This window comes from Grammomys surdaster, unplaced genomic scaffold (assembly GCF_004785775.1).
Source record: "Grammomys surdaster isolate TR1022 unplaced genomic scaffold, NIH_TR_1.0 184, whole genome shotgun sequence".
NCBI lineage: Eukaryota > Metazoa > Chordata > Mammalia > Rodentia > Muridae > Grammomys > Grammomys surdaster.
The window spans coordinates 963,590-991,453 of NW_021604629.1; the positions used below are offsets into that span (position 1 = coordinate 963,590).

General features: G+C 37.3%; 1 protein-coding gene across 1 annotated transcript; it reads right to left on the reverse strand.

The window, feature by feature from the left end:
• Window positions 1-16,038: 16,038 nt before the first annotated feature.
• On the reverse strand, window positions 16,039-18,708 carry LOC114621636 (olfactory receptor 478). Its single transcript, XM_028767989.1, has 2 exons — window positions 18,661-18,708; window positions 16,039-17,112 (listed from the first exon to the last, which is right to left on the reverse strand). The coding sequence occupies exon 2, from the start codon at window positions 17,081-17,083 to the stop codon at window positions 16,139-16,141; it is 945 nt and encodes a 314-aa protein (XP_028623822.1). The 5' UTR covers window positions 17,084-17,112; window positions 18,661-18,708; the 3' UTR covers window positions 16,039-16,138.
• Between the last annotated feature and the right edge of the window lie 9,156 nt (window positions 18,709-27,864).

Consider the following 27,864-nt stretch of genomic DNA (forward strand, 5'->3'; position numbering starts at 1 on the left):
ATTTCTCTTCCTTTAATTTAATATTGGCTATTGACTTTCTCCATATTTCCTTTATGCCTTTAGGTTTGCATCTTATATCCCTCATCTCTCCAAGAATTTTATAACCTAAGAAAAATAAGCAAGAATGGGCTTATCATTTATATTTATCATATTTTGTCATACTCTTCCCAGGTGTTTGATTCAAGTTCTGGGATTTCTGTTTCTCACAGATAGGAGTTATGAAAGGTAAGTGTACAAAACAATTGTTATTATTATTTTTATTTATTTACAATCCAACCACTGCCCCCTCTAGGTCCTCCCTCCACAGTTCCTCATCCCATTCCTCCTCCACACCCTGTCTTAGAGAGAATGCTCTCTCCACCAGGCCTTCCCCCTCATTGGGGCTTCAAGTCTCTTGAGCATTAGGTGTATCTTCTACCAATGAGGCTAGACCAGGCAGTCCTCTGGTACATATGTGTGGTGAGCCTGGGGCCAACTTTTGTATCCTGTCTGGTTGGTGACTCAGGTCTGGGAATTCTCAGGAGTCCAGGTTAGTTGAGATTGCTGATCTTCCTATGGGGTTGCCCTCCTCTTCTGCTTCTTCCATCCTTCCCCTAATTCAACCATAGGGGTTACTGACTTCAGTCCAATGGTTGAGTGTATCTGCTTCCATCTCAGTCAGCTGATGATTGAGCCTCCCAGAGGATAGCCATGCTAAGTTCCTGTATGTAAGCACCTCATAGTGTCAGGCCTTGTTGTCTCCCCAAGAGGTGGATGCCCAGTTGATCCAGTCACTGGACCACCTTTCCCTCAGCATCTTCTCCATTTTTGTCCCTGCAGTTCTTTTAAAGAGGAACACTTCTGGGTCAGAAATTTTGACTGTGGGTTGGTAACACCATCCCTTCTCTTGAGGCCCTGTCTATCTACTGGGGTGGACTCATCAAGTTTCCTCTCCCCACTGTTGGGCATTTCATCTAAGTTCACTCTCACTGAATTGTGAGAGTCTTTTACCTCCCAGATCTCTGGTACTTTCTAGAGGGTCTTCCTATCTCCCACCTTCTGAGGCTTCATATTTCCATTCATTCTGCTGGTCCTATGGGTTTCTTTCCTGTCCACATCTCCATATCTGATCCTGTTCCTCTTTTCTCCTCCCCATCCCTTCCCCTTTCTCACCCAAATCCCTCTCTCCCTCTGTCTCCTGTGATTATTTTCCCCCCTACTAAGTGGAGTTGAAGCATCCTCACTTGGCCTTACTGCTTGTTAAGATTCTTAAATTCTGTGGGTTGCAGCCTAGGCATTCTGTATTTTTTGGATAATATTCACTTATTAGTGACTACTTACCATGTACATTCTTTTGGGTTTGGGTTATCTCACTTAAGATGATATTTTCTAGTTCTATCTTTTGCCTGGAAAGCTCATGATGCCCTCATTCTTAATAGCTGAGTAGTATTTCATTGTATAAATGTACATGTTCTGTATCCATTTTTCTGTTGTGGGAAATCGTGGTGGTTTCCTACTTCTGGCTATTATAGATTAGTATGAACATTTTGGAGCATGTGTTCCTCTACTATGGTGGGGAATCTTTTGGGTATATGACCAAGAGTAATATAGCTGGGACTTGAGGTAGAACTATTTCCAAATTTCTGAGGAAATACCAGATTGATTTCTAGAGTGGTTGTACCAGCTTGCAATGCCACAAGCATTGGAAGATTGTTTTTCTTTCTTCACATCCTTGCCAGCATGTGTTGTTACCTGAGTTTTTGATCTTAGCCATTCTGATTTGTGTAAGGTGGAATCTCAGGGTAATTTTGATTTGTATATCCTTGATGACTAAGGACTTTGAACATTTATTTAAGTGCTTCTCAGCCATTCGAGATTCCTCTGTTTTGAATTTATTGTTTAGCTCTGTACCCAATTTCTAAATTGGGTTATTTGGGTTTTTTTGAAGGTTAGCTTCTTGAGTTCTTCATATACCTTGGATCTAAGCCCTCTATTGGATCAGGGTGAGTGAAGCTTTTTTTCCAATTCTGTACATTGCCTATTTGTCCTATTGCCTTGTCTTTTGCCTTACAGAAGCTTTTCAGTTTCATGAGGTCCCATATATCAATTCTTGATCTTAGAGCCTGAGCTATTGGACTTCTGTTTTGGAAATTTCCCCCCATGCCAATCAATTCAAGGATCTTTCCAACTTTCTCTTCTATTAGATTCAGTGTATCTGGTTTTATGTTATGTTCTTGATGCACTTAGACTTGAGCTTTGTGCAAGGTGACAAATATGGATCAATTTCCATTTTCTACATACAGCTTGCCAGTTAGACCAGCACCATTTATTGAAGATGCTTTCTTTTTTCTGTTGTATACTTTTGGCTTCTTTGTCCAAGATCAAGTTTCCATAAGTGTATGGCCTTATTTTTGGGTATTCAATCCTATTCTATTGATTGATCTGTCTGTCTCTGTACCAATACCATACAGTTTTTATTACTGTTGCTCTGTAGTACAGCTTAAGGTCAGGGATTGTTATTTCCCCAGAAATTATTTTATTGTTAAGAATTGTTTTCACTATTCTGGATCTTTTGTATTTTTATATGAAACTGAGAATTGCTGTTTCCTTGTCTCTGAAGAACTGTGTTAGAATCTTGATGGGGATTGCACTGTATCTGTAGATTGCTTTTGGTAAGATGGACATTTTTACTATGTTAATCCTACTAGTCCATGAGTATAGGAGATCACTCCATCTTCTGAGGTCTTCTTTTTTTATGGTTTTGAAGTTCTCATCATACAGATCTTTCACTTGCTTGGTAAGAGTTACAGCAAGATATTTTATACTATTTGTGACCCTTGTGAGTGGTGTCCTTTCCCTAATTTCTTTCTCAACTTGTTTTTCATTTGTATAAAGAAAGGCTACTGATTTGTTTGAGTGAGATTTATATGTAGGAACTCTGCTGATGTTTATCAGATGTAGAATTTCTCTGGTAGATTTTTTTGGGGGAGTTGCTTATGTATACTATCACATCACCTGCAATTAGTGATGCTTTGACTTTTTTATTATCTTTAATTTTTTTTACAGTCCAGTCATTTTCCCTCTCCCTTTCTGCCCTGACAGCTCCTCATCCCATTCTTTCTCCCCCCTCTTTTCAAGAGGATATCCCCACCCCTGACCTCTCCCACACCCTCTAGGCCTCTCCATTCCCTGGGGCCTCAAGTCCCTAAAGGGTTAAGTGGATCTTCTCTCACTGAGGACAGACCAGGCAGTCCTCTGTTCTATATGTCAGGGGCCTTGAACCAGCTAGTGTATGCTGCCTGGTTGGTGACTTAGTGTCTGAGAGACCTCAGGGTTCAGGTTAGTTGAGACTGCTGGTCTTCCTATGGGGTCGCCCTTCTCCTCAGCTTCTTCCAGTCTTTCCCTAACTCAACAACAGGTGTCCCTGACTTTACAAAATTCATTCAGTGTAAGTATCTGCTTTTGTGTCAATCAGCTGCTTGTTGGACCTCTCAGAGGGCATCCATGCACAGCTCCTGTCTGTAAGTATAGCATAGCATCAGTAAGAGTGTCAGACTTTTGAACTTCCTCTTGAGATGGGTCCCAGTTTGGGCCAGTCACTGGACCTCCTTTTCCTCAGTCTCTTCATTTTTGTCCCTGAAGGTTTTTTTTTTAAAAGTAATTCTGGGCCAAAGCTGTTGATTGTCAGATGGCAATCCCCTCTCTCCACTTGATACCCTGCATTTCTACTGGAGGTGGATTATACAGTTTCCCTCTCCCCACTGTTGGGTAATTCACCTAAGGTCTTTCCTTTTCAGTCCTGAGATTCTCTCACCTCCCAGGTTTCTGGTACATTCTAGAGGGTCCCACCTCCTAGCGCTCAAGATTGCATATTTCCATTCATTTTGCTGGCTCTTGGAACTTCACTTCTGTTCCCCAACCACAATACCTCATCATGTTCCTCTTTTCACCTCCTCCTTCCTTTCCTTTCTTCCACCCAGTTTTCTCCCTCCCTCTCTCCTGTGCTTTAGTCTCCTCTTGGCTATTAGTTTCCTCTATATTGCTTTTATTACGTTTAGGTATGGGCCTTGAATTCCTGATCTTTCCAATATTTTTAATCTGAAGGGCTGTTGTGTTTTGTCAAATGATTTTTCTGCATCTAGGGAGATGATCATGTGTTTTTTTCTTTGAAATTGTTTATATCATGAATTATATTGATGGATTTTCATATATTGAGCCATATCTGCATCCACAGAATAAAGCCTACTTGATGGTGGTAAATGTTGGTTTTGATATGTAATTGATTCAGTTTGTAGAATTTTATTGAGTAATTTTGCATGGATATTCATGAAGATAATTGGTCTGAAGTTCTTTGTTGGGTCTTTGTGTGGTTTAGGTATGAGAGTAATTATGGCTTCATAGAATAAATTAGGTAATGTTCTTTCTGTTGTATTGAATAGTTTGAGGAGTGTTGGTATTAGATCTTCTTTGAAGGTCTGGTAGAATTTTGCACCACAGCTATCAGGCCCCTGGGGTTCTTCTATTGGGAGGTTTTTAATGACTTTTTTCTATTTCCTTAGGGATATTGTCTGGTTTAGACAGTTGACCTGCTCTTGATTTAACTTTAGTACATGGTTTATGTCTAAATGTGATCAGTTTCATCTAGATTTTCCTGTTTGTGGAGTAAATTCTTTTGTAGTCAGATCTGATGGCTTTTTGAATTTCCTGTCGCTGTTGTCATGTCTCTCTTTTCAGTCCTGATTTTTTAAATTTGGATGCTGGCTCTGTGTCCTTTAGTTAGCTTGGCTAGGGTTTATCTACAATGTTGAGTGCTGAGAAGAAGGCATATTGTTTTAGGATAAAATGTCTGGTATATGTATTTAAATCCATTTGGTTCATTACTTTTATTAGTTTCATTGTGTCTCTATTTAGTTTTTGTTTCAATGACCTGTCCATTATTGAAAGTGTGGTATTGAAGTCTCCCATTATTATTGTGTGACATTCACTGTGATTTTTGAGATTTGGTTAAGTTTCTTTTATGAATGTGGTTTCCCTTACATTTCAGGCATAGATGTTCAACTTGATATTTCATCTTGGTGGATGTTTCCTTTGATGAATATGAGGTGTCCTTCTATATCTTGTTTTATAACTTTTGGTTAAGATGTATTTTTACTGGATATTAGAATGGCAATTCCCACTTGTTTCTTGGGAACATTTGCTTGAAAAACTTTTTTCCAACCTTTTACTCTGAGGTAGCGTCTGTCTTGATCATTTAAGTGTGTTTCTTGTATGCAACAAAATGTTGGACCCTGCTTCCATGTCTAGTCTCTTAGCTTATGTCTTTTTATTAGGGAATGAATTCTATTGATGCTGAGAGATACTAAAGACAGATGAGTGTTAGTTTCTGTTATGTTTGTTATTGGAAGTGGTATTATGTGTGTATAATTTTTTTCCTTTTGTGTTTGTTTTGAGATCATTAATTTCTTGTTTTTTTCCCCCTTTGGTGTAGATATTCTTCTTGTGTTGGAGTTTTTCTTCTAAAATCCTCTCTGTATGACTGAGTTAATAGATACATATTGTTTAAATTTGGTTTTACCATGGAATATTTTGATTTCTCCATCTATGATGAGTGAGAGTTTTGCTGGGTATAGTAGCCTGGGATGTCATTTGTTTTCTCTTAGGGTCTGCATGACATCTGCCCAAGATCTTCTGGCTTTTAGAGTCTCTGTTGAGAAAGTTGGGTGTAGTTCTGATAGGTCTGCCTTTATATGTTACTTAGTCTTTTTCCCTTACAGTTTTTATTATTCTTTCTTTGTTTGGTGTTTTGATTATTATGTGATTGAATGGGATTTTCTTTTCTGGTCCAATCTATTTTGTGATCTATAAGCTTCTTTTACATTTATGACCATCTCTTTCTTTAGGTTGGGAAAGTTTTCTTCTATGATATAACTTGCCCTTTGAGCTGTAAATCTTCACTCTCTTCTATTTCTATTATTCTCAGGTTTGGTCTTTTCATGTCCTGGATTTCTTGGATGTTTTGGGTTAGGAGTTTTTTATGCTTTGTATTTTGTTTGACTGTGGTGTAAATATTTTCTATGGTATTTTCTGCTCCTGAGATTCTCTCTTCTATCATTTGTATTCTGTTGGTGATGCTTGTATCCTGACCTCTTTCTTAAGTTTTCCATTTCCAAGATTGTGTTTATTTGTTATTTCTTTATTGTTTCTATTTCCATTTTTAGGTCTTGGTTTGCTTTGTTCAATTCCTTCACCTGTTTGATTGTATTTTACTGTATATATTTGAGTGACTTTTGTGTTTCTTTTTAAAGGACTTTTACCTGTTTAGCTTGTGTTTTCCTGTATTTCTTCAAGTGAGTTATTTGTAATCATCTTTAATAGTCTCTATTATCTTTATAAGATGGGATTTTGGGACAGCATCATGCTTTTTCAGATGTGTTGGGTTATTCAGGGCTTGCTGTGGTGGGAGAGCTGACTTCTGATGGTGTCAAAGTATATTGGTTTCTGTTGTTTATGATCTTGTGCTTGCCTCTTGACATCTGGTTATCTCTGGAGTTAGCTGGAGTGGGTGTCTCTATCTTGAGTCCTTCTGTGTCCCTGGGTTGTGGCAAATATCCTAGGAGATGTGTGTGGCCCTGGCGGCAGCAGATCTCCTTGGAGACCTGTAGATTGTAGACACGCAGCTCTGCCCCTTTAGAGGTGCAGACTGGAATGGAGATATGATTCACACAAAGGGGAGGTATCTCACATCTGGGGATTCCAGCTGCTACCATGATTTGGGAAGGTATTTTACCTGCTACCCTGGCTGCAGGAGATCTCCTGGGAGACCTGCAAACTTGCAGTGTTGAAAGAAAAGGGCAGGCAAGCAGATATGTTTTGGTGCAGTGGCAGACTGTAAGGGAAATGACATTCGTGCAGAGGGGACAGATCTTGTGTCCACTGGGCTCCTCAAGGGTCCCAGCTGCTGTGATTATTTAGGTGGATGTATTCCCTACTGCCCTGGCTATAGCAGATCTTCTAAGACAAATTAAATCTGCTGAGGCACAAGTGCAGAGTGGAAAAACAATTTTTATTTATTGTCTATCCACTCAATGTGTTATTACACAAGTCTCAAAATTATGTTTTCATTTATGATATCAACAAATTCTTACCATGCAAGCTAAACTAAAAACAACATTTTTAGAAGTATAATCAAGTCAAACAGGATGGCACATACCTGTAATCTCATCGCCTGGGAAGATGGAACAGAGAGATCATGCATTTTATTTCAATCTTGGATACATAATGCAACCTTATTTCAAAAGGAACTCTGGTGTGTGTGTGTGTGTGTGTGTGTGTGTATGTATGTATGTGTGTGTATCATATACTAAAGACATATTAAATATAAGGTGAATATAGCAATAAATATACCATGCTTCTAATGTTTAACCCATGCTACTAACTACATTTCCATGGGAATTTTCTTTTGAAAGTTTCTGGTGCCTTTTTTCCCCCTAATATTGCTATACAGTTTTTTACTGAGGAACAAAACAAGCCATTATTTATAACAGAACTTAGAATTTTCCCACTGTGACTTTTCTTGTCCCCCACTGGATTTGTGTTACCTTTGATGTACATATGTATATAGAATATGGATATAAGTTAAGACTTACCTAAAATAAATCATAAAGAAAATGTTCATTTAATAATTTTTTTCATAGAAGATACCTTGATCATGTCTCTCCCTTTCTAAAACTCCTTCCACATCCTCTTCACTTTCTTTCTTTCTTTTGTTAAAAATGAAAAACAGAAAATAACAATCAAACAACAAGAAAAAACTAATAAGATAAAAATATACTACATTAAGTATACATATATTTTCCAAATTTTTCTGCACAGTTTTCTTGAGTACATTTTAAAAAACGTTAAGACATTTATTGATGATAACATTGCTGAGAGGAAATGAAGGACAAACAAAGCATCAACCAAGACCCAGTAATGAGCCTCCTTCAAAAGCAGTCTATGACAGAGAAAGATTTACACATTCACCCTTTAAAAGTCAGAAGAGTCTTTGTAAGCTTTGGCTTAGATACGTTTTTAATACTGATGTTTTTAATTTCATTTGTTATATAAAATTGGTTTATACTATAACTGCAAACCTGGATAATCATTTATATTATTTTTATGCACCCTTTAATAGATGAGGTGAAGTCAAGTAGAAAAATGGTAGACAGCTAGGTAACTATGAATGCTAATTGGAAACATCCCAAGAGATAAAGTCACATGCAGGGATACCGAAAACCATGCAGGAAGAATAACAAACAGCTTTAGAAATCTTGGAATGCAGACTAGAGGTTTGCAATGCCATGATTGGTTTTCCTTGAACAAACATGGCCCTGAGGACTATGTGTTCTGAGGACTTTATGCTTGTTGGCCTCACATCTTTCTTAATCTACAAATTATATGAAAGCTCTAAGGGGGCTTCCAGTTGTGGGGCTGTAGCTCGCACATAGGCATGGTTCTTGTTCGGCTGAGTTGTGGATCTCACTCGTCTGTCACCTCAAGTGGCTGGAACTGGGTCTCAGGGAGCAGAAGCACAGGAATTCGACTAAGTTCACTCCATTTCATGCTGGATGGACACTGGGCTATGGAAAGCCACTGAGTTCCACTCTGGGAATTGGGAGATCCCAGTCTGAGGTCCCACGTCGGCCAGAGTTCTTGGGTTGAGGGGACTTCCAGGCTGAGGCGGCTGGCTAGAGACTGACTGGTCTCAGCCATTGGGCTCCCATGCACAGCTGAGAGGCTGCAGAAAGACTGAGATGGGGGACATAAGGGCTGGACTGACCAGCAGCTGAAAGGGGAGATGGAGAGAAGCTCTGATCATACCCAATTGGAAAATGGGAGTCTTGGTCATGGTTGGCTCAGCTTACTTGAGTTGGCTGGAACTCAGAGAAATCCTCCATGGGAGATTAGGTGGCAGCTTGGTAGTTGAAGACCTTCTCCACGGTTCCCGACAGCGGGCCCCAAAAATGAGAGGAAGTCCATGTTTTTAAAGGTTTTACTGTCATGGTGTAAAGTGGAAAAAGCTGTACCCCATGTTCTCAGGGCAGATGTGAGGATAAATACCTTTTGCAAGCAGGAGGAGGGCCTGGGAAGAAATTTTTAATTGGTCTTTAGGTATCTCATGAATATGGAGATGTCTTGAGGCTCTGTGGCCTGTAGTCACACCCTCTACCTGTGGAGAGGCTGGTAGGGGTGTTGCCTATGTGACTGAAAGGTATGGATCAATGGAGGTCTTCGGCCTTGTGTCGGGAACCTGGAGTTTGGGAGCATGGCTAAATGCCTGCTGTCCCTTGCAGGGATACCTCTTGGGTCTCTGGCCATCTCTAGCCAGTGCTCAACCAAAAACCATGCTGTCCTTTCATGGTCTACTACCCCACATCCAGCCTTTCTCTGGGCAGTATCACTGGGACTCACAACAATAACTCTTGATCTCTTTCAGGCATTACTGCTGGAGCAGATTAATGATTCAATTACTACCCTTGGAAAGAACTTAGAGATGTAGGTTGTCATCAATGACAACTATCCTTAGAAAATATTTAGAAAAATAAAACTGTAGTGAGGGTAGGTAAAGATGGTTTTTCTACTGGCTCTGACATAGAAAATCTTAGGAAACAATTTGAAGTTCAGCAACCCCACTTTTTTAATAGTTAAGCTAGGGGATAGTCTCACCCATTCAGTGTTTGTCTGTCTACCTGTCTGTCTGTCTGTGTTGTGAATGTGTGTGTGTATGAATTTTCTCTTTTCTTTCTTGCTGATCCTTAGGAGTTAAAAGTGTTTTAAGTTTCTCCCTGGCCACAGGGAATGCCATCCCAATGAACTGACCTTTGTTCTCTCACAGAAATTTCTGTTGAGTAATTTTTCCAGGCAAAGAGCACACCAAGTACTTATAATCATTTTCTCATCTTTTAGTTTTAATAGTAAAAGGTCACTAAGTAATATAGTTGTGAACCATCTGTAAAAGAAATAAAGAAGAATAAACATGAATAAAAAGTAAAATACAGAGAAAAACAACTGAGGGTTTTGAACAAAATGGGAATATAGGGAATGCAAAACTGGAGGTAAAAAGACAAAATTGGAAAACAAATGATAGCACTAATAGGATGCTTTATATTTGGTATCACGATGTGTCTCAGCCTCCCACATGCTGGTATTATAGGCACAAGCCATCAAACTCAGCTCTGGAATTTCTCTTTTGACAAACATCTACAAAAGTCTGGTGAAAGTTTAAGGTGTGGCATGTTTTGGTCTTATGAACTATGGAAATATAATTGTCTAAATTTCTCATCCTGGGAAATAAGGATTAGACATCCAAAGGACATTGGAACTAAATGTGAGAGGCCAGTGTATTCAGGGATCTCTTGTATTATATATTACTGAATTTGATTATTAATTGATAATTAATTCAATCCAATAACTTGTAATTAATCCAATCTAATGACAAGTGATAAGTATTAACATCCAGACAAATTAGATTCATATTTCATTTGGCATTTTTAGGAATAGTTGAGGTAGATGGTTTAAAGAAGGCTCAAGCAACAATAATTTTGTTCCTTTGTGACTTCAAATTCTTTACAGAGTGCTGTATCAGAGATTGGAAACTATTATAAGAAGATATAGGGAAAATAACCATATTTAAATTATTAGTTTAATACTTAATCTATTCTAGAAACTAACTTAATACTTAATATATGTCAATGTTTCAAAGAAGTCTTATCACTAGAGAAGGCATTAGAGAATAAATTGACCTTGCAATTTAGAGCGTGGTAGGTAGTATGGAAGAATGCACCAGTGGGGTTGATACGATTGACTAAAGCACCGCAGCAGTATGGGTGCTTTGAGTACAGACTGAGTGATAAGAAATCCTCATACAGATGGTGTTTGTGTTATTTGAGTAGAGAACTGAGCAAACTTATCTGTGTAGAAAGTGGGAAAAATTTGCTAGGTGCGAAATGGAAAACTCTAGAGCTTAATTTTAAGAAAGAACAGGAGTGTACATACTGGAAAGACACTAAAGAACTGTGCAACAGGCACCTCCTTATCTATAATAATCCATGTAAAATGTATCACATCATAAATGTACTTCAATTTAAGGCATTGGGAAAATTGTTCCCTTTAAGTCCAGCCATCCTATATTACCTCAACATAACAGTGTGAATATTCCTCTAACATGCTACAGAATAACTACACAGATATAATGGGGATATAAATTACTACAATCAATTTAGAAAGAGGTATAGATATTCCTTAAAATTAAAAAAATAACTATAATAGGGTTGACAAATTCCACTCTTGAGTGTATTTCTATAAGTTTGAAATTTCTATTTTGAAGAGATATTTTTGTTTTTATGGTCATTTCAGTATTGTTCATAATAGCCATGATGATAGAACAATCTAAGTGCCCACCAGTGAAAGAAGATAATATGGCAGGTTAATGCAGTAGGTTACTGTTCATGCTTAAAGAGAAGAAAATGATATAATTTGCAGGATATGAATGGACCTGGAACAAGTGTTCTAAGTGAGATGACCTATGTTTCACATGATCTCATTCACATGTAGAATCTAAGAATCTGTTAGAAACATAGATTAGAAAAGGAGATGAGAGATGCTTAACAGCACAGTGGGGCAAAAGGAAATGTTTAATGGGGAACAAAGTTCCAGTTAGGCTGGAGAGGTAAGCTCTAACAGTCTATTGCACTGTTCAAATACCATAGCAAATATACAGTACATATCACAATTACCAAAAATGCATTTTAAAAGTTTTCGTGGTGAAAAATAAGCTGGCAAGGTGATATATCATGGTTTCAATGAATAATATATTGAAATATCACATTGCAACCAATTGATATGTAATTTGTTAATTACAATGAGTTAACAATCTAATAAAAATTGAAGATATTCTTAGATGATTGGGCTTGACCCTATGCTAGAGACCCAATGTTAAATTTACCTCAATCCTACAGAACCACCCAGAAAATTCTCAGATTATTTTTAAAATGCCCAGATTATTACTTTTACTGTATTTAGATGGCAGTTATATTGGGAAAGAAATCAGAGAAAGAATTCTAGTCACAATAACCTCTAAAATTCTTTGGAATAAATTCAACAAAGGAAATGAAAGACTTCAAAAACAAAAACTGTAACACTAGCACACTGAACAAATACATCAAAGAAGATTATCCAAGATGGAAATGTCTCCCAATCTCATACCTGAACCTAATCTTGTGAAAAGGTGGTCATATTTATATTCAAACCAATGTCAAATAAGACATCCATGGCTTTCTTCACAGGAATAGAAGAAATACTGTTATAATTCATATAGAAACAAAAAATCTCTGATAGCTAAGGCAATCCTGAGTAAAATAAATATTGTTGGAGGCATTCCCTACCCTGATATCAAGCTGTAGTATAGAGGTATTGCAAAAAAACAACATGGCCCTGGCACAAAACAGACATGTCAATCAATGGGATAGATTAGAAGATCTACCTGCAATTATATGCAACAATAGCTACCTGAGTTTTGACAGATGCCAAGAATATATGATAGATAAGGGTAGTGTCTTTAACAAATTGTCCTGGGAAATTTGGTTCTGTGTGTACTGAAAATAAAATTACATCTTTATTGCTCAACTAGTATAGAAATCAATTCCAAGGTTAGCAAGATGGCTCAGCTGGTAAAAATGCTTATCACTGGCTGGTTTTGTGTGTCAACTTGACACAAGCTGGGGTTATCATAGAGAAAGAACTTCAATTGAAGAAATGCCTCCATGAGATTCAGCTGTAAGGCATTTTCTCAATTAGTGATCAATGGGGAGGACCCATTGTGGGTAGTGCCATCCCTGGGCTGGTAGTCTTGGGTTCTATAAGAAAGCAAGCTGAGCAAGCCAGGAGGAGCAAGCAGTAAGTAACATCCCTCCATGGCCTCTGCATTAGCTTCTGCTTCCTGACCTGCTTGAGTTCCAGTCTTGACTTCCTCTGATGATGAACATCAATGTGAATATGTAAGCTGAATAAACCCTTTCCTCCCAAACTTGCTTCTTTGCCATGCTGTTTGTGCAGGAATAGAAACCCTTACTAAGACATTAATGAATCCGGTCCCTGGTGGAAGGAGGAAATAGAGTTCTTCAAGTTGTCTTCTGACATCCACAAGTTTGGCATCGTGTGTGTGTGTGTGTGTGTATGTGTACATGTATATCACAATTCAATAAAGAAATGCTAGCAAAATAAACTCGGAATGCATAAAGTATCACAATGCTAAGTGTGAACTCACCATGCTTCATGGTACCAACACAATGTCACCTTGTGATATAACAGCTGCAACATATTGTCACAATTTGACTTTGCTATCACAACACTCTACTATGACATCTTATTGCTCTATTGTGATACAACAATGGCACACTGAGCCTTCAGAGTTTTTTCCTTCAACAAGATTGATTTCATTGTTATTTATATCTATGTTTGTGTGTCCATGTACATGTCTGCTGGTATATGCAGAGGCCATATGACTATCAGATATGTTAATCTGGTGTTATAAGTAGTCATGAGCTGCACAACCTATGTGCTGGGAACAGAAAGTACAGTCATTTGAAAGTGTTGTAGACATACTTAACTACAAAACCATGTCTCTAGTCCTACATTCAAAATTCTGCATATGATATGATATTCCATAAGTTCAATAGAATATTGCCTTGTGATATCACAGCTCCACTGTGACATCGCTATTTTTCATTGGGACATCAAAATGCTTGGTTTTACATAACAGGGATCAATAGTGGTACATTGTTGCCTCACAAGTCCATTGTAAAATAAAATACTACACTCTGACATCACAGTATTGCACTGTTATTGTAATGCTCCATGAGACATCACAATCCTTTACTGTGCTATGATAATGCTATATCTTTTCATGCCAATGTCCTCAATTGTGGTACTCTAAAGATACATTTCAGATTTACCTCCCCAACTGTATCATTATAATGTTATACCAGGCCATCATAATGCTGCAAGAAACATCACAATTATCAATGTACTATGAAGATACTCTAGTTTTATATGCCAAATCTCAATTATGACATCACAGTGATGCACTATGTCCTCTCAGTTACACAGTGTCATTTCCTAGCTTCACAAATGTCTAATAAATATTTAAAAGTAATGGAACATTATTATCTAGGGGAATACAGATTAAATCTATTTTATCAGTTCATAGAACCTCAATACACTGGGGTTCTATCTAGAAGACAAATGAAAACAAATAATAGCTGAAATCTGAAGAATGGGGAATTTTATTTACTCTGGTTGGGAGTGTAGCCCTATAGAAATCAGTGGGAAATTTTCTTAAAAAGCCAAAACTAGAACCACCTAACTATACCAACTCATGGCATATACCCCAAGGAGTATAAAACTTATGACAGACATATATATATATATATATATATATATATATATATATATATATGTATAATTTGTGTTCATTGCTGTTCTATTAACTATACTTAAAAAATAGACTATGCTTAAACATTTATCAATACCTGAATGGATAATAAAAATATGAAATATGGAGAATTTTAATAGGGGAAAATATAATCAAATACATTGAAAAATTAAAACATAAAAAGTTTGCAGGAAAACAAACAAATTTAGGAAAAAACTGTTATTTAAACCAGGATAAAATATATGGATATGTCTTTCATATTGGCTATGGGAATGCTATTGCTTTAAAGGCTCAGATAACAAAATCAAATATAGACAAACACTACTATGTTTAACTAAAAGTCATTTACACATCAAAGGAAGAAAACTAAAAATGAAAAGCAGTGTACATACTTGAAGAAAATATTTGGTAACTGATATATGATTAATCTTAACATATGGATAGATTAGGAATTAATAGAATTCATTAGCAAGAAAAGATAATTTGATTTTAAAGTTGGTAGACAACTGAATGGACATTTCTCTACAGAGTACACACAAAAGAAAATGAGAATGTAGAAGTTGTTAATCAGTGTCCATAGTCATCAGGAACAATGTAGTCAACCATAAACTCTTGTCAACCTTGCAGAGAAATTCCTAAGGGGAAAGTGATTTGTGAACATCTAAGGCTCTCTGGGACTCATTATCACCTGCCTCCTGTCCTCCATGGCCTGGAAATTTCCCCACTCCCAGGAGCTGCCTTGGACTGCAGCAGTCAGTAAGAATGTGCTCTTGTTCACTTTCTCATACTTCTTTCTTATCTTCCAATGTCTTTTGAAAATGGGAGCTGGAATTTGATCAATGAAGCTATTATTGTGTAGCTCTTTTATAAGTGCAAAAGTGGAAATTGATTTTGACTCACCAAAGAAAAAGATGAATGACAAATGTTGATGAGAGTAGTAGGTAGGAAAACAAAGCCCTTATACAGCATTGGCATGGCCAGTATGTGAACTGTATAGAAGTTTTAAAAAAGCAAAAAATAAAAACTTCATGTGATCAAACCATGGGACCTAGCAATTCCTCTTATGGGTACACACTTAAGCTATTAAAGCAACTTAAGTGTCTGTCAGTAATGAATATAGAAAGAAATTAGAGCACACACACACACACACACACACACACACACACACACACAAACACGACTCGCTAGAGTTGCTTTCTGCCTATAGCAATATGGATGGAATTTGACTTTATTGTGCTATTGAAAAAATCCAGGTGCAGAATGAAAAACATTCCATAATCTCAGTTATGTGAAATTTTTAATGTTCAAAATCACTGTTGGTTATCAGGCAGGAGGTGTGGACAATATGTACAGATGTCAAAGAGAACAAAGGCTATAATTATATAAAATTAAAGTTTGCTGACCTACTGAATAGCAAGAGATAATTAATAGTATTTATTATATGCTATGAATTTCCTTGAAGTGCAAGTTGCCATATTTCTAACATAAAAAAATGTGAGATTCTGGATGTGTTAATTATGTGACTTGATACTTCTTAAGTGAAAAAAAAGGGCACAGGAGCAGAATTACTTCATGAGAAGAAGTCTTGAGGAAGTGAAAAATGTCAGGATATTTTAGGATTTAAAAAAATTTTATCTTACAGTTTTGTGTGTTCCTACAATGACACATCCCACAGAACAGAGGAAATCTCTAAGGAAAGATTTTCCTACCAAGCTGTCTCCTCAGAGCACCCTTAATCTCATTATTCCTGAGACTGTAGATGAGGGGGTTCAACATGGGGATCACCACCATGTAGAACACAGAGACCACTTTGTTCTCGTCTGTAGAAAAGGTGGACTTGGGCATCACATAAATGAATGTTATGGTCCCATAGAACAGAGTGACTGCAGTGAGGTGGGAGGTGCAGGTGGAGAAGGCCTTCTGTCGACCCTCTGTGGAGCGCATCTTCAGGATGGTGATGAGAATGTAGATGTAGGAGATGGCAATGACAATCACTGTCACTACAATGATGGATCCAGCTGTGAATGAAGGAACAGTTGCAGGGACACTGACATCAGAACAGGACAGTTCTATTAATGGAGCAAAATCACAGAAAAAGTGATTGACACCATTGGGTCCACAGAAGAATAATGAATAGAAACATACAGTGAAAGACCATGTATTAAGAAAACCACCTATGTAAGCAATTAGAAGCAACTGAACACAGACTTGTGTGGACATTTTTGTTGAATAAAGCAGTGGGTTGCAGATTGCCATGAAACGATCATAAGCCATGGCAGCCAGAATGAAGCACTCACTTGATCCAAAGAAGACAACTGAACCTAGCTGGATGGCACAACCAACGTAGGAGATGGTATGTCTCTCCACCAGGAAGTTGACAAGCATATTGGGTGTGACAGAAGATGAGTAGCCTATGTCAGCAAAAGCCAAGTGGCTGAGAAAAAAGTACATGGGGTGATGGAGCTGGGAAGAGACTCTGATGAGAAGGATGGTGCTGAGGTTCCCAGACACAGTCACCAGGTAGATGCACAGGATTATGATGAAGAGGATGACTCTAAGGACTGGGTCATGTGTTAATCCAAATAAAATGAACTCTGTCACTGCAGTGTGGTTCCCATTCTTTAGGGAATCCATGGGACAGTGTAGCTGCTGCTAGATCAAGGCTGTGATGATGACACTCCAGAAAGAAATTCATAAATATATCATCCTCATTAGTTCATAGATGGAAGTTATTACAAACAAATGCATTATTAAAAGTCAAACTTAAATTTTGTTTTATCTTAACTAAGAATTGTATTCCAATGTTTATATGTTTATGTGCAATGAATTGCTATAATTTAATATTTCTAGGTGGAAAAATGGGAAACATGTTTGATGTATTTTGTTTCATTGCTTTAATAAACATTCTTTTAATGCAAAGATTAAATAATGAAATGTTTGAGAATGTTTAATTTTTTGATATATCAAACAAAGAAACAAACAAAATAGAAAAACAAAAATCCCCAAATTGTGTATATCCATGGTGGGACACTGAACCTGAGTAGCAGCTAACATTTTTGTCATGCTTTCTAGATAATGGATACAGAATTATCATTTTATATCAATTCTATTCAAATTCCTATGAAATTGTTAACTATTTTAATTGTTCCCAATTTTTTGATGAAACTAAGTTGGAAAATGTCTGGTAACTTACCTAAAATTGTCTATATATTACTGAAATCAGAATGTGAATCTCCAGGTTGAACTTAGTTTATTCCTTTTGTGAATTTCCTCAAATGAAATTAATTAGTAGTTACAATGGAGTTTGATATCTGGTAAATGGAAAGAAAATAGGTTAGATTTCAATTTTAATGGCCAATATATAAAAAAGGTTTCTATTTATTTACATAGTTTACAATGTTTGTCCATTAAAAAAGACATTTAAAAAATCAACAATGCTATACAATCTTATTGAAAGGATAAGAAAGAAATAGAAATTTGAAGTGAAATCTTCAAATTATTATTATGCATAGAGTTAGTGTTCTAAATAATATCAATTAAATCATTACTTTATTCATCCATTTGAAATGTCAATCTATGCAAAATATGACATAGATATTCAGAAATAAATTGTGATATATACTTACCTGTATACAATCATTTCTTTACATAATATTATTTAACTGCAGCATATTGGAAGAAAACAATGTGACTTTCGGAACAGTGTACTAGTGAATATATTTGGATAAAAGACAGCTAAAAAGTGAGCTTAGGTTTACATAGCTAGGTCCTAGGTTAACTCACCTCCCAAGATTCTTGCCTTTATCTTCTACTCATTTTCCAAAGTGTCTAGTTGTCTTCAATACTGGAGGAGATTGAATAATATGAAGTAGGTTTTACAGAATATATTTTGTTATAGGACTGTCAATTTATTTCAGTGACAGTAATTTTTTTAACACTATGTTTGAGTGCTAAGTTTAGATGCTGTTAAATCTATGTAGGATTCTGATATTTCAGTTGTATGAATGAGAAATATTGACAAAATGAATTATACCTATCTAGACATAATAATTTAAATAAAAACTTACATTTAATTCAGTGAAAAATGCTAGGTGAATACTGAATTGTGTTTACTCTTTCTAAGTGATAGCTTGTGAACACTATTTTGAAGAACACATATACATATTTTCTGACAGTAAAGGAAAACCAATTAATAAGTTCCTAAATCTTACCTCCTGAAATCAGAATCAGTTTCAACTGCAGACAGAAATCCAAAGTTATGATCATACAACTCTAAGCTTTTTTTTAATTATTGTTTTTGTTAGAAGATCTCCCTGATGAGTCTAGAGAATCAAAAGTGACTTGGAACACACCAGGGATCATTATAATAATCTCTAATGACTATTGAATTGCTTATTTCACACAACTGTAACACAAATACAAGTAATCTTCAAGGTCTACATCTATCATCATTCTTTTGTTTGTTTAAACACAAGTGCACTCTCATTTGCTAGTTTTAAGAAATATAACAAATTGTCTGAAAGACAAACAGTTTGATGATTATATCAGTATTTCAGATTAGTGAGTACTCAGTTGCCTACATAAAAGAGTAACAGCTTTCTTTCACTTGGTATATGTAATTTTTGAAAAGCAGTAATTTTACTAATTTTGAGACATTTGCATATTATATTTTGATCTTATTCACCCCAAGTGCTCCCATATCCACACCCTTTTTTACACTCACAACTTTGTTATCATTTTTAAAAACTCATCAAGCCAATTTTATAGTGTCCATAGACTTGTGGGCATGTAGAGTTGACCTACAAGGATCACACCCTTCAAGAAAATTGGCTCTCCTTTCAACAGCTATCAATTTGCAGTACACTTCAGCAAGGGATAGGACTTCACCTCCATCCCTACTGTTCATGCTGGCATTTTGGTTGACCTGAGGTTGTGAAAATATTATGTATATTGTCACAAACACTGAGGAAATATATACTTACATACACGATCTGAAATACTACTGTTACCAGGAATTAAGAGCACTTTAGGGATGACCTGAAGTTCTCACCTGCTTCTGTCCTTCCAGTTTGCTTGCTTAGGCCCAGATGCCTAAAATTAACCATGTCTGTAGTTACTGGCTATTGTTTAGGTAGCTGACTGACTTCTTAAGGTCTTATCAGGGATAAGTCCACTTGATCTTAGTTCCTACATCCCTTTTTAACAGTGTACACTTTGTTCAATTTCTCCATTGTAATAGCTATCTTAATTGACTTTCTTATGTCCAAGATGCTTTTTTTTTCACGTTAGGCAGTTAGTTAAAAATGTACTTTAAATTTACTCATTTTATATCCATCAACTAATTTCATGTAGTTAAATGTCTCATGTAAGAAGAACAACCAATGGCCCAGCAACCTATCATTACAGGTTTGTGCTCTATACACAATTATTTATATATCTTATTTTATCTCTGATATATAATTGTCACCTAGAAATCTATCCATTTCTTTTTTATTTTCCATTTAAATGGAATATAAGTTTTCAAGGTTCTTCCTATTGATTTTCTGAATTTCATTGGTATTCAACTAATGTTATTAGTTGGGCTTTCTCAACCTCTTTTGGTTATGTTGGATAAAAATCGGTCCATTTTGTTTATCCCTTTGAGGAACCAATTGTTTGTTTCACCAGTTCATTTTATTGTCTTTTAATTTCCATTTTATTAATTTTATTCTTGATATTTTGTTTTATTTAGTTTTTAATTTAAAAATTATTACTCTTTAATTTGTCATTGATTCTCTGTGAATTATGCATCATGCACCCCAATTCCATTCATATACACATTCCTCTATATCTATCCTTTGCACTTGCAATCTCCACCCCAAATAAAAAATAGCCACAAAAACAAATACATAAAAATTGAGAAATAAAAAGACCAATCCTCCTTGTTATAGAAACTACAGTATTTCATGGTATGTCATGCAGAATATCCTTTTGCCCAAATGTTCATTGCAATGAGTCATTATTCTGGTTTGAGGCCTCTGGCTTCTGCCATACTATCAATATCCTCCCCAGACTGCCCTCATATACCCTGCTGTTGCCTTCTGTCATTGAAATCCTACAGCTTTGTGTCTGTAGGACCAGCACCTTCACATGTCCCAGCAGTTCATAGATGGGATAAGATGTTGGGATGGGCCAACTCAAAACCTTGAATCTGGGCTTGGGTGGTAGCTGAGCTGTTCTTCCTTCTATCTCTCCTACCCCAACACCACAAGGGCTAGCTTTCCTGCTTTTCCCAGGTGAAGGGATAGGCCAGCTCTCCTACTTGCTTTAGCTGGCAAGGGATGGGGCTGGTTCTCTGGTGATCCACCATCAGGCAAGCTCTCATTCACTACCCAGGCAAGGGGTGTGGACACCTTTCCCATGTGCTGCAGCCAGTGAGGTGTGGGACCAGCTCTGCTCAGACCTTGGCCTTCAAGATTGCCCCAGTAGGCAGTTCAAACCAGGGATGTCTGCATGGCATTTGGTGGTAAAATGTGCCATGGACATTGACACAGACCATCGTTGCTTCAGGGGCATATACCCAGACATAGTCCTCAGCAACACAGACTGGAATCTCACCATGGCCTCAGTAGAAGCACAGGCATCTCATATAAGGCTATTTCTCATCCTTGCCATCCTCATATTTCCAGTGCCTTCTCTCTTCATAGGCCACAAACTGCTCCCCTTTTCTTGTTCTTTTAAGTCTCTCCCACACACTTGCTCATCATAGTGGAGCCCACCCATCCACCAACACCTGGTGACTGGCATGTTTCTGAGTATCTTCTATTTGAAACTTCCTTTCTTGATCTTAATTATCTCTTTATGTCTACTGATTTTGATTTGGCATGTTTCTTTTTTTCAAGGTTTTAACATTCCTCATCAAATTATTTGTGCAAGATATCTTTACTATATTTTCTTATTCTGTAGAGTAGAAAATGAAGAACCATTTCCAGATTCATTTTATTGAGCCATTATTATCCTGATATCCAAATAAGATAAATAACCAACAAAAGAGATAATTATAGGCCAATATCTCTGATGAGATCATTGCAAAACAAATTCAAGAACATATTAAAAAAGTTATCTATCATGATCAAGTCAACTTCATCTTTGAGATGCAGGAATATGTGAATCAATAAATATAGACTTTTACATGAATAGACTAGAGGAAAGAAAGAAACCATATAATCACCTATATGTATCTAGATGCAGAATAAGCCTTTGATAATCTCTAGCATCCTTTGATGATGAAAGCCCTAGAGAACTGAACTCGGCTCTCTGTATATATGTAACAGTTGAGCAGCTTACTCTTCATGTGAGACTGCTAACAGTAGAAGAAGGGGCTTACTTTGACTCTGTTGTCTACCTTTGGGACCCTTTTCTTCTACTAAGCTGTCTTGTCATTTCTACTAAGCTGTCTTGTCATTTGAAATACCTGATTAAGACTAAGGTCAACAAATTAGTAAAAGGAATGAGGGCATTCAAAGGTCATTTAAATACAAGAAAAGCCAACCAAAAATCAGTGCCCAGAAAGAAGTAATAAATATCAGGTTAAAAATTAATGAAATGGAAATGAAAAATAGTACAAAGAATGACTGAATAAAATGGCTGATTCTTAAAAATAACAAACAACATAGACAAACCCTTTTCAAACTGGCCAAACATAACAATGAAATTAGAGGTGAAAAGAGATACATAGCAACAAACTCAAATGATAGTCACATAATAATTAAGGAATAATTTGAAAACTTACATTTAATAAGATTAAAAACTCTAGACTAAAATTAGATAAGGATGATATACAAACAACTTAGAAATATATCTATGAAGAACAACAAAGCTGGCATTCTACTGGGGCAGATCACCAGCTTGTCTGCTCCCCTGAGGACATCACAGCCTGAAGGCATCCCAGGAGTTCTGCTGCATACAGGACAACTTACCAGGACACTTACGAAGGTCCACAGTATCTGGGAGCCCAGTGGACTCTGGACTCATCACCCTCCAAAACCCTGCCATCCAAATTCCACTCTTCTTCAAGCAGGTGCCTTCTGCCAGGGCAGATCTCTAGCTTGTCTGCCCCCTGAAGACACCACAGCCTGAAGACATCCCAGGAGTTCTATTGCATGCTGGGAAACTGGGAAACAGATCCCACAGTCTGAAGGCCTCTCTGGAAATATCTGTACACAGGGCAACTGCTTGACTGCTTCTCTAAAGACTCAACAGTCTGAAGGCCTCACAGGGGACCTGCTGTAACCAGGGCAACAGATCATCAGCTTCTCTGGCCCTCTGAAGACCCACAGCCTGAAGGCCTCCTAGAACGTCTCCTAGAAGAGCCACTGTAGATAGAGAAATAGGTCACCAGCATACATGCTCACAGTCTGAAGGCCTCACAGGAGATCTGGAATAGACACTGCCACAGGGCTACCAGAAGACCTGAGGCAACCCAGGGACAAAAGAAACTGGCTCCAGACAGAAACACTAAGACCAGAAAACACCAAGGATAACCAGATGGTGAGAAGCAAGTGCAAGACCATAAGCAACAGAAGTCAATATACATGGGCATCACCAGAACCCAGTTCTTCCACCACAGCAAACCCTGGATACACCAATGCACCAGAAAATCAGGAACCTGATCTAAAATCCTGTCTCATGAAGATAATAGAGTCCTTTAAGGAAGATATAAATAACTCTCTGAAAGAAATATAGGAATAAATAGGTAAACAGGTAGAAGCCTTTAAAGAGGAAACAAATAAATCCCTTAAAGAAATACAAGAAACTTCTGGTTTCATCTGCTCCCTGGAGCTGTCCCATTGCCCCAGATCTCCATACCTAAATCCCTCCAGGAGAGACCTGGTCTTCTAAGAGTGCTAACACACCTGAGAGCACAGGTGAGACCACCACTTCTGGTCACATTCCTGGCCAAAGAAGGATCCACACAGAGCCATCAGGAACCAAGGAACAGCCGGGGACAGGATCTTCAAGTTTATGTCTGTGCCCTGGAACTGGCCCTGTGCTGCAGCAATCCATGCCCAAATTTCTCCCAGAGAAAATTGGTCTCACAGGAGGCACACAGGCTTACAGGAAGGACAACCTACAGTCAGAGACAGCAAGACCAGCTAACACCAGAGATAACAAGATGCAAGGGTAAGAACATAAGTAACAGAAACCAAAGGTACTTGGTATTGTCAGAACCCAGTTCTCCCATCACAGTGAGCCCTTGGTACCCCAACACACTGGAAAAGCAAGACTCTGATTTAAAATCATATTTCATGATGATGATAGAGGACTTTAAGTAGAACATAAATAACTTCTTTAAAGAAATACAAGCAAACACTGGTAAACATGGAGAAGCTGTTAAAGAGGAAACAAGAATACCTCAAAGAATTATAGAAAGACACAACCAAACAGGTGAAGGAATTGAAAAAAAACATCCAGGATCTAAAAATGGAAATAGAAGCAATAAAGAAATCACAAAAGGAGACAACCCTGGAGATAGAAAACCTAGGAAATAATCAAACTCAGGGATGAAATCAACCAAGTAGAAACAACAACAACAAAAAACCTATTCAAAGAATCCACAAAACCAGGAGCTGGTACTTTGAGAAAATCAACAAGATAATCCATTAGCCAAACTAACAGAAGCACAGAAACAGTATCCAAAATAACAAAATTGGAAATGAATGAAAAGGGAGATACAACTACAGAATCTGGAAATTCAAAAAATAATCAGATCATACTACAAAAGCCTATACCCAACAAAATGAAAAATCTGGATGAAATGGACAATTTTCTTGACAGGTATCAGGTACCAAAGTTAAATCAGGGTCAGATAGGCCATCTAAACAACCCCATAACCCATAAAGAAATAGCAGCAGTCATTAATAGTCTCCCAACCAAAAAAAGTACTGGACTAGATGGATTTAGTGCAGAATTCTATCAGACCTTCAAAGAAGACCTAATACCAATTCTCTTTAAACTTCTCCACAAAATAGAAACAGAAGGAACACTACCCAATTCATTCTATGAAGCTACAGTTATACTGCTACCAAAACCACACAAAGACCCAACAAAGATAGCGATCTTCAGACCAATGTCATTTATGAACATTGATGTAAAAATGCTCAATAAAATTCTTGCAAACTGAATCCAAGAACACATCAAAAGGATCATTCACCACAATCAAGAAGGCTTCATCCCAGGGATTCAAGTTTGTTTCATTATACAGAAATTTATTAATGTAATCCAATATACAAACAAACTCAAAGGAAAAAAATGACGTGATCATCTCCTTAGATTCTGAAAAAGCATTTGACAAAAACAAAACAAAACAAAAACAAAAACAAATAAAATAACCCCCAACCCTTCATGTTAAAAGTATTGGAAACATCAAGAATTGAAGGCCCATATCTAACCATAATAAAAGCAATTTGCTTTTGTAGTAGCATCTGATGATTTTTAAAATTTCCTCAGTTTTCATTGTTATATCTCCTTTTTCATTTCTAATTTTATTTGCAGCAAACTAATAGCCAGTATCAAATTAAGTGGAGAGATACTTGAAGCAATCCCACTAAAAATTAGTGACAGGACAAATATGCTTTCTCTCCTCATATCTGTTAAATATAGTAATCAAAGTTCTAGCTAGAACAATAAAACAACAAAAAGAGATCAAGGGGATACAAATTGGCAACGAAGTCAAGGTATCACTATTTCAGATGATATGATAGTATACATACGTGACCCCCAAAATTCTACCAGAGAACTTCTACAGCTAATAAACAACTTAGCAAAGTGTCTGGGTATAAAATTAACTCAAATAAATCAGCAGAATTCTTTTATACAAATGATAAACAGGCTGAGAAAGAAATTAGGAAAATAATATCTTTTACAATAGCCACAAATAATATAAAATATTTTGAGGTAACTCTAACCAAACAAGTAAAAGATCTATGACAATAACTTAAATCCTCTCAAAAATGAAATCAAAGAAAATCTCAGAAAATGAAGAGAACTCACATACTCATGGATGAGTAGAAATAAAATAGTAAAAATGGCTGTCCTACCAAAAGCAATCTATAGATTCAATGCAACCCCTAACAAAATACCAACACAATTTTTCAGACATGGAAAGAGCAATTTTCAGATTCATCTGGAATAGCAAAAGACCCAGAATAGTAAAAAACAATTCTTAACAATAAAATAACTTCTGGGTCACCATCCCTGACCTCAAGCTATACTATACATAGTGATTAAAAACTGCATGGTATATATACAGAGACAGACACATTGATCAATAGAATAGAACTGAAGACCCAGAAATAAAACCATACACATAGGGACACTTGATCTTTGACAGAGAAGCCAAAAATATACAATGGAAAAAAGAAAAGGTCTTCAATAAATGGTGCTGGTCTAACTGGCAGTCTGTAAGTAGAAAAATGAAAATAGATCCACATTTGTCACCTTGAACAAATCTCAAGTCCACGTGGATCAAGGACCTCAACATAAAACCAGATACATTGAATCTAATAGAAAAGAGAGTGGGAAAGAGCCTCAAATTCATAGGCACAAGGGGAAATTTCCTAAACAGGACTCCAATGACTCAGACGTTAAGCTCAAGGATTGATAAATGGGAAAGTTTCTGTAAGGCAAAGGACATAGCCGATAGGACACATCAGTAACCTACTGATTCAGAAAAATTCTTCATTAACCCCACATCCAATACAGGGCTAATATCCAAAATATATTAACAACTCAAGAAGCTAACCACCAAGAAACAAAACAATCTAATCAACAGAGAATTGACAACAGAGGAATCTTAAATAGCTAAGAAGCACATAAAGAAATGTTCAAACTTTGGTCATCAGGTAAACAAAAATCAAAACGACCCCGAGATTCCATTTTACATCAATCATAATGGCTATGATCAAAAATTCAGGTGATAGTATATGTTGGTAAGGATGTGGAGAAAGAGGAAAACTCCCTTATTGCTTGTGGGATTGAAAATTGGTATAACTACTCTGAAAATCAATCTGGAGGTTCCTCAGAAAATAGAAATAGATCTACCTGAAGATCCAGCTATACCACTCTTGGACACATACCCAAAAAATGCTCCCCACATGTCATAGGGGAATGTGTTCCACTATGTTCATAGCAGCCTTATTTGGGATACCCAGAGCCTGGAAACAACTCAGATGTTCCACAATATAAGAATGGATACAGAAAATGTGGTTCATTTACAAAATGGAATATTACTCAGCTATTAAAAACGAGGATTTCATGGGTTTCACATGCAAATGGATGGAATTAGAAAATATCATCCTGTGTGAGGTAATTCAGAGCCAAAAGACATGCATGGTATGTACTCACTAATAAGTGGATATCAGCCCCCACCCCCCCAAAAAAAACAAAGTATAGAATACCCAGGATAAAATCCACAGAACTTAAGAAGCCTAAAAAGCCAAAAGGACCATGTGAGGATGCCTTAATCCCACTTGGGAGAGAGAAGAAAGCAATCACAGGAAGGGCAAGGGAGGAAGGGATCTAGATGGAAATGGGACAGGGAGTATATTGGGTGAGTGAAAGGAAATGAACCCCTGAGGGCCAGCAGTAAGATTGGAAACAGGCAACCTCAGGAGTTAGGAGGTGAGTGGATCCTCCAGAATGTACTAGAGACATGGTGGTGAGAGAATCTCAGGACTCAAAGGGAGAGACCTTAGATAAAATGCTCTACAGTGGGGAGAAAGAAATCGTAGAGTCAATGTCGAGTAGAAATACAGGGCATCAGGTGGAGGGATGGGGTTGCCATCCTACAGTCAAAAACTCTGACCCAGAATTGTTCCTTTCTGAAAGAACTTCAGACAAAAGTGGAGAAGAGCCTGAGGAAAAGTAGGTCCAATGACAGGCCCAAATTTAGATCCAGCTCAGGAGGAGGTCCCAAGGCCTGACACTAATCCTGATGCTATGGTGTGCTTACAAACAGTGGCCTATTATGACTGCCCTCTGAAAGGACCAACAAGCAGCTGAGTCAGATACAGATATTTACACCAAGCAATGGACAGAAGCTGTTGACTCCCGTGGTTGAATTAGGGAAAACGTGGAAGAAGCTGAGGAGGCCAACCCTATAGGAAGACCAGTAGTCTCAGCTAACCTGGACCCCCTGGGATCTCTCAGACACTGAGCCACAAACCAGGCAGCATATACAAGCTGATATGAAACCCCTAACACATATACAGCAGAGGACTGCCAGGTCTGGACTCAGTCAGAGAAGATGCAGTTAATCCTTGAGAGACTTGGGGCCCCAGGGAGTTTGGAGTTCTGGTGGGGTGGTGGGGTCAGAAAATCCTCTTGGAGACACGGAAGAGTAGGTGTAGGATGTGAACAGTTTGAGGGTGAACCAG

Coding starts and splice junctions, on each gene's coding strand:
- LOC114621636 (XM_028767989.1), bottom strand. CDS start 17,083: ATGGATTCCCTAAAGAATGGGAACCACACTGCAGTGACAGAGTTCATT.